The 8,156-nt window shown below is 46.0% G+C and overlaps 1 protein-coding gene across 1 annotated transcript; it reads right to left on the minus strand.

The window, feature by feature from the left end:
* Positions 1-1,291: 1,291 nt before the first annotated feature.
* Positions 1,292-1,981, minus strand: ASCL1 (achaete-scute family bHLH transcription factor 1). The gene is given in 2 exon segments (XM_029597568.1): positions 1,292-1,363; positions 1,365-1,981. Coding segments are annotated over 2 exon segments (600 nt in total). The 5' UTR covers positions 1,902-1,981; the 3' UTR covers positions 1,292-1,300.
* Positions 1,982-8,156: the final 6,175 nt, after the last annotated feature.

Consider the following 8,156-nt stretch of genomic DNA (forward strand, 5'->3'; position numbering starts at 1 on the left):
AGGCAGTGTTATAAGTTCTCAACAGGCCGCACACAAATCGAGCGCCACCATTTTTTTCGTTTGGACAATAGCTGCATAAACTTTGTTCACTTTGAACATCGTTTAATAACATTATTAATACATTAACAAAGTTTCTCTAGAGTAAGACACATTGGTGCTAAAGTACATCTGGAGGAATTTCAGCTCCACCTTTAAGGAGTGTCCTTTACAAAACCACATACAAAAACAATGGCAGTTGCAAGGTAATAGACTACACGTCTAAATATGCAGAGGTAATGGGCCTTACATCTTAAAGTATCAAGATATACACATTTTAAAACCATTTGTACAAAACTTCTATAAATCTCTCTTTCTCTTTCTCTCTTATATACAAAAATAGCTTAATATATCCTAAACCTGGTTAGGATAGATACAAATATTTTCTTGTAATAAAAAAATTCATAAAAGATTGGAAGCATTCTATGATGAAAATGGTAGAAAAAATAGTCAAAGAAGGATTTTTAAAGGGTTCTTTGAGTACAGCATAGATTGAATCGAAACTCCACAGACTGTTAACAGGGGACTCGTTTTTGTCCATAGACTAATCTAAGTCAGTCTCAAGGGCTCAAACTGCATTGTTTTTTAGGGGGATGCTCTGGGCTGTCTTGAGGATCTTGTGCCATAGGCAATGTTCTTTCCTATCCGGATAGGATGGTGCAGCTCTGCGAGCACACGCTTTATCACGCTCCTCCCACAGCTTTCAAGTCTCTGTCCTTCTCGTGGGGACCGACCGGAGTGCAAAAGGCAGTGCTTCGGAATTCGTGGAGAGGCATGCAAACTCCCGTGTGCTTCACGTTTTGTTTTTTGTTTTTGTTTTTGCAACTAGGCTGGGAATATGCAGATATTTGCAATCGTCCTGAAACAGCAAAAAAAAAAAAAAAGAAAGAAAGAATAATAATAAAAAAGGTCAGCATAAAGAACATTTCTGACTTCACGTGCATTACTTAAATACAACCAAGCAGACCTACCAGTTCTCATTTCAGCAACTTGACTAATGGCAGGGAAAAAAAAAAAACAAACAACCCCCCAACATTTCATTCATAAAAGTTGACCAGCAGTCAACAATACAGCGTTTGTTCTCTCCGGGGTCTCGTAGTACACCGCATAGCCACGTGAAGTAGTGACTGACAGCTAATAAATGGGATACGTCGTAAAACGCTGCTCTTAATAGATGTAAAAAGAAGAAGAAGAAATAAAAAAAAAAAACCCAAACAAAAACCCACCCACCAGCCAAGCTCCAAACTCACCTGCTTCCCAAAGCTCAGAACCAGTTGGTGAAATCTAGAAGCTCTTGCTCCTCGGGACTCAGAGGGTCGTACGACCCCTTCGTCGGAAGAATAGGAAGAGACGGGCGACCCCGCCATCGAGTTCATGTCATTGCAGTAACTGGAAGAGATGGTGGGCGACAGCACCCCCGACTGGAAAGCGGCGCTGACCGCGTCGTGCTCGTCCAGCAGCTGTTGCAGGGCTCGGATGTACTCGACGGCCGACCGCAGGGTCTCCACCTTGCTCATCTTCTTGTTGGCGGCGCCGTTGGGGACGTGCTCGCGGAGGGTGGCGAAGCCCAGGTTCACCAGCTTGACCCGGTTCCTCTCGCGCTCGTTCCGGCGCGCCACGGCGGCCGGCTGCTGCTGGGGCAGGCTGTAGCCGAAGCCGGCGAAGTTCAGCCTCCGTTTGCAGCGCATCAGCTCGGGCGAGGAGGACCGCTGCCTCTTGGCTTGCTTGGGCGCGGACTTGTGGCCGGAGGGGGGCTGGCTGTCGGCCGGGCTCAGCTGCAGGCTCTGAGCGGCGGCCGCGAAAAAGCAGGCGGGCTGCAAGAATGGCTGGCCGGCGCCGCTCTCCATCTTGGCAGCGCTATCCATTGGCAGTCGCCGGTGCAAAGAGATGGAGAATAACAAAAAAAAGAAAAAAAAGTAGTGGAGGGGGGGGGGGGGGGTGATAGAAAAAAAAAAACCAACCCCAACACCCAGAAGCGGCCGGCAAAAGTTGAACGTCCCCCGCCCCCCTCCACCCCCCTCCCCCTCTCCTTGGATGGCTTTGGGAGACTCGTGGCGTTCGCGTGTTGGGCTAGCGTTGCAAGTGGGTGCCTCGCAGGCGATTTCCTGCTCTCTCCCCTTGCGCCTTCCACGTTCCCTGGCTGAAGTGAGTGCTGGGGTCGGGAGTGCCGCCGCCTTTTCAATGGACACAAGCCCCACGCGCTCGCCGTGGCCCCACCCCCTCTCACGGGGCTCCATTCACTCGGTTTGTTGTTGCAGTGCGTGCGCCTGGCGCGTGCCGCTCGGAGCGCTGAATAAACAACGCCAGACAGAGCGAGCGCGCGACAGAGAGAGAGAGAGAGAGAGAGGCAAGCGGACGGGCGGAGGAGGTTTCCTGCAATCGCATTGCCCCCCCCCCCAACAACCGCAAAAGCCCACGCTTGCAACCGATAGTAGTGAGACGACGCATCGGAAAACTGCAGCCAGATTTTCTTTTAGCGGGAATAATAATACTACTACTACTAATAATAAAAACAACGCGTGGCTGGGAGAGCGCTTGCTGTTGCTGTCCAGGCTGGTGCTGTTCTTTCAGTACTCGGGAAGGAGGTTTGGCAGTGACGCTAGTAAAGGAAGGAAGGAATTCATTCTCAGAGTGATAGGCAGATGTGCTCCACCCTACACGCAATCAAGTCTCTTGAATACACCACAGTGGGTGATGCTGATGGTGGTGATGTTGGGGGCGCGGTGGGTGGGGGTGGGGAGAAGAGTAGAGGCTGAAGCTGAGGGAGGGACGGTGGCGATGAGACATGCCTTATTTTCTTTCTTTCAATGTTCTGGCACCGGGATAGGTTTATAAAACAGTTTATAAGATATGCATATTGTTTATGCATTAGACCACGCCCTTAAAGGTTACTTCTGTGGTGCCTGTGATGACATTGGAAATCTATCCTCAATTAAGATGCATCGACCTAAAGAGTTATTTAGCAAATTAGTGGTTAAACTGTGAAGATATTTTACAAGAACGGGAAGCTTCCATTCTGAAGAAGAACTGGAAACTCCAAAGGCATTACTGGTTTTGTTGGCTCCTTCAAACCTGCCAAAATATATTGAGTACCTTGTTCGATTATTGCATTCATCAGTTCTTCAGGTTGTGAGTAAAACTTGATTAGTTGTAGATGATTCTGAAAGGAAGTGCACTTTTGAATACATAGGGGGTTATTGCTTTTGCATCATTAATAGTCAAGTTCAATGTGGTTTACAATAAAAAGCAAGCCTAAATTAATAGTTCTCAAGGACATTTCCATCTTTTATTATAACTTTTTGAAAGTGAAATGCATTGGCGTAGAGGAGAAGAATCAATAATCCGTCCCCCAAGATCACCGAATCCAAATCAATCAAATCACACGTTCTTACTGTAAATACAGTAATACAGGCAATTAGAAAAGCACGCTGCATGCATAACACGCGACTATTGTTTTCCTGTCCAGCCCTGCATGCAAGCACTCTAGCAAACCTCACATCCTTAAAACGAAGGAACATATTCAAGCAAAAGTCTAGACGTTGCCTGAGTTAGGAGATAACCCAATGCTTGACGTGCCAAGGGAAAGTTGATATCAAGTTCCCTTATCTTGGTGGTTATTTGGCATAATGCACCTCACCTGCTGCCTTCACATCACAAACCGACTGTCTTTAATCGTTTAGAAAATCATTCAGAGGTACTTTTCTTCTTTAAATAATCAGTGATCATTCAGACAAATCATCGACTGCATCCGGTTGACCTAAAAGAAAACATTTCTCCTGTTTACCCTGTAAGTGGTCCTGTCAACCGTCACAAAGCAAGCGATAGCAAAGTGGCTCTTTTGCCTCTAACTGTTTGCAGTGAATGAATGACTCATGGGGAGAAAAAAACCCCAGCAAAATAAAGGCGCATGTACTACACAGTAAGTAAATAAAGGGATATCAAGAATATAAAACATTGGATATGTGAGTGACGCATTTTGGAGGGGTCCTGTGCTGAAACGGCTGTACAGAATATTACCGGTTTTGCTCTTGTTTCCTCAGGGGGGCAGTGCAGCAGTTCTAAAACTAGAAAAAGCCAAAACACAAATTGAGAAAAAAAAAGTTTTAAAATATGTGGATAGGAAACTTATTCTCCTGGTCATAGCCCACAAAATAAACAGTGTTTCTGTTTATTTTATACCATGTAAACCGCTTTGGGGCCCCTTGGAGAGGGAATAAGGTGGTATATAGGCTTCAGAATGGAATATTATTGATTAATTCAGCATTTTGAAAGTACAAATATGGCTATAATGGATAATGGCAAGCAGGTTGATTTTCAGAAGGCATATGGCAAAGTCCTTCACCAGAGGCTCCTCAGAAAATTAAAAAGTCATGGAATAGGAAGTGGTATCCTATTGTGGATTGGTAAATGGGTAAAAGCCAGGAAACAGAGAGTAGGACTAAATGGTAGGGATGTGAATCGTATTTCAGACGATTGAAAATATCGTACGATATTTTCAAAATCATCAGAAATCGGGGGCTCCCCGAAACTGATAGGAAAACCCCACGATATTGTTCATGGGGTTCTCTTATCATTTTGGGGGAGGGCGGGGAAAACGGCACACAAAAATAATCCCTAAACCCACCCCAACCCTTTGAAACTAATCCCTTAGCTTCCCCCACCCCTCCCGACCCCCCCCCCCAAAAAAAAAAAACTTTTCACAGGTACCTGGTGGTCCAGTGGGGGTCCCGGGAGCGATCTCCCGCTCTCGGGCCATCGGCTGCCACTAATAAAAATGGCGCCGATGGCCCTTTGCCCTTACCATGTGACAGGGTATCCATGCCATTGGCCGGCCCCTGTACAATGGAGGGAGCACTGGATGGCCGGCGCCATCTTTAAAAATGGCGCGGGCCATCCAGTGCTCCTACCATGTGACAGGGGCCGGCCAATGGCACGGATACCCTGTCACATGGTAAGGGCAAAGGGCCATCGGCGCCATTTTTATTAGTGGCAGCCGACGGCCCAAGAGCAGGAGATCGCTTCCGGGTCCCCCACTGGACCACCAGGTACCTGTAAAAGGTTTTGGGGGGGGGGGGGGGGAAGCTAAGGGATTAGTTTTAAAAGGTCGGGGTGGGTTTTTTGTTTATCGGCTCGGGCACAGCCGATAAAAAAGCCTGATCGGGCCGGATGAAAAAAAAAATCACGATGTGAATCGGAACCAGAATCAGAACCGAATCCGGTTCCGATTCACATCTCTACTAAATGGTCAGTTTTCCAAATAGAGAAAGGTCAAGTGGAGTGCACCAGAGATCTATACTGGGACCTGTGCTGTTTAATATATTCATCAATGATCTGCAAAAGGAAGCAGCAAATGAGGTGATCAGAGTTGTAGATGACACAAAATTAATCACATTTGTTAAACAGCAGCAGATTGTGAAGAATTGCACAAGAACCTTACGAGCAGGGCTGGTGCTTGCTTTTTTGCTGCCCTGTGCAAAAAGTACTGTGCTCCCCCCCCCCCCCCCCCCCCCCCCCCGATTCAGTCAGTGTCTGCCTGGGCCCATCAAAGCCCAACTCCATCCTGCAATCTATATTTTTAAAAACTGACAAGCCCCTCCACCCCCGCCCAGAACCCATGGATTAGGAAGTATATTAGGTACCCTAGGCAAACCTTACAGCCTTGCACACACACCACTCCCCTACACACACACACACACACTCCCATGCCCTATAAAGATACACCCAATTTAATAATGCTTTTATAACTAATTTTACTTGAAAAAAAACATTCAAGAGTACAGTCTTCTGAGGCAAAAATTTCACTTGCAACATGCATATTATATTTACGTGCTCTCCTGTGGTGCCAACCAGGAAACTCTGCAAAAAAGACACTTGGAGCTCCTATGGAATTAGAGTTTTTGCAATGCATATTGGACATGAGCTTGGCTTTCAAAAAGCCATGAACAAACAGAATTACCATTACAATATAGTAAACTTCCTATACCAAAACAACCCTAACAACCTTATCTATGAAAAGGCAGCACTGCACATATTATGCCAGGCCCTAGAACACCAATAAAACTCTTATTAGGAAATCAGGCTGCTATAGATCCCTACACAGAAATTACATGCCAGCAAAATACCTCACCTCAGTCACAAATGCAGAACACAGAGAAACCCTGACTAAATACAGAATAAAGAGATCAGAAAGTATAAACAGAAATGTGCTGAGAAGAACTGAACTGGAACCCACAAGAAGGCAGCCTCTATATGCAGAGCAACAATGGAAAAACAGAAACATTACCATTCTTCATAAAACATTAAACAATAACATCAAGAAATATAAAACAATCATAATAGTAAAGTCATATTCATAAAAATAATATTTCAAACCAGGTAATGAATAGAATATCGAAAATTTCCCAAACACCAAAAAAAAAGTATCAAAAATCTGATGAATAAAAATCCAATTACAAATGTTTTATCCCCCCCCCACCAAAAAATTTTTTTTTTTTTTTCAAAAGAGCAGAATCATCAAATTACACCCAATATAAAACTAATAAGGATTTAAAAATCTTCTCTCCATATCTGGGATATGATTTTCATTCCAGTCACCCTGAGATTGTCATGGATTGGGGGAGGTTGGGTCGCATGCATTTTATCTTCTCTCTCACACACAAGCACAATAACACATTCATTCTCTCGCACACTACTTCTCTCTTAACATACACTGGCTGCCTCTCCCGTACCCTCACAGATACATTATGTTTGTGTGTATGCATGCCTGTGAGAGCCTATATGTGACAGACAGGCTCCCACAGGCACAAAACATACACAAACACATAAGCTTTCAGACAGACTCATTCACAGGCACACAGGTTCTCACACAGACGCTCACACACACACACACACACAGAAGCTCTTATAAAGTCTCTAACACACACACACACAGGCACCCTCACACTCTCTCTCTCTCACACACACACACACACACACACACAGAAGCTCTTATAAAGTCTCTAACACACACACACACAGGCACCCTCACACTCTCTCTCTCTCACACACACACACACACACACACCCTCTCATACACAGGTACTCACTGTCACAAGTCCAATCTCTCATTCTCTCACTCACATTTTGAACCTCTTCTTTGGTCGCTGGCTACAGAGCAGGGCCCCTTCATCTGCCACCGGCTCCGGGAAAAGGTTGGCGGCACGGCAGAGTCTCTTCATCTGCCGCTGGCTCCTGAGAAAGGCAGGCGGCACTGCGGGGCCTCTTCTTCTATTGCCGGCTTGGAGGAAATGCTGGCGGCACCACAGGACATCGCTTTTGCTGGCGGGGAGTAGGACCTCCACCAGCACGTTACTTCGCGCCGCTGCGGGACCTTCCTGTATTTCCACCCCCCTCCCCCCCCCCCTTAGCACGCCACTGCAGCCCAATGATCTTCCTGCTTGGGAGTGGAAGCTGTGTGCGGGCGGGCATGCGTGACTGGGTGTGCATTCCATGCATTTGCAAGGAGTGGCCCACCTGGGGAGGCGATGGGCCGTACAGCAGCAGGCGAGGCTGCGGGTCACCAGCGGAGCCTAACCAAATAGATCTGCTGGGTACTTGCGATGTGAAATGGCCATGGCTGGAGACAGGATGTGGGCTCAATGGAGCTTGGTCTGACCCAGCATGGCACGCCTTATGTTTTTATGGTCAATGGAAATACAAGATTCTTAAGGGAAGAAAAGCATTGATGACATCATGAGACCAATTCTCAACTTTGTAGTAGAAGGGGTTTGGAGCACAAGGAACCAACTAGGGATTCAAACTTGTTCTTTTGCTTCCAAAAATGATTTATATTAGGCACATTGTATTTTCACCCTCTGTGCGTTGTGATTTTGCCAATTCTAACTGGGAAGTCATTATAGATAACCCAGTTTTAACTCCTCCTTTCAGATCCGTGCTTCTAAGTCCAAGAACAGAATCAGATTGCAAGGACCTCTGTTCTCTGTTCAAGTGTAATGTCAGACAGTAAAAGGTAGGGTGAACTCCACCCCTTTGTCATACAGCTCCTACAAGACATTTTATGGCAAAGGTCAGTGAATATATACATTTGTTCAACTTTTACATCACAGCACTGGACCCAATCA

This window comes from Rhinatrema bivittatum, chromosome 4, assembly GCF_901001135.1.
Source record: "Rhinatrema bivittatum chromosome 4, aRhiBiv1.1, whole genome shotgun sequence".
Classification (NCBI taxonomy): Eukaryota; Metazoa; Chordata; class Amphibia; order Gymnophiona; family Rhinatrematidae; genus Rhinatrema; species Rhinatrema bivittatum.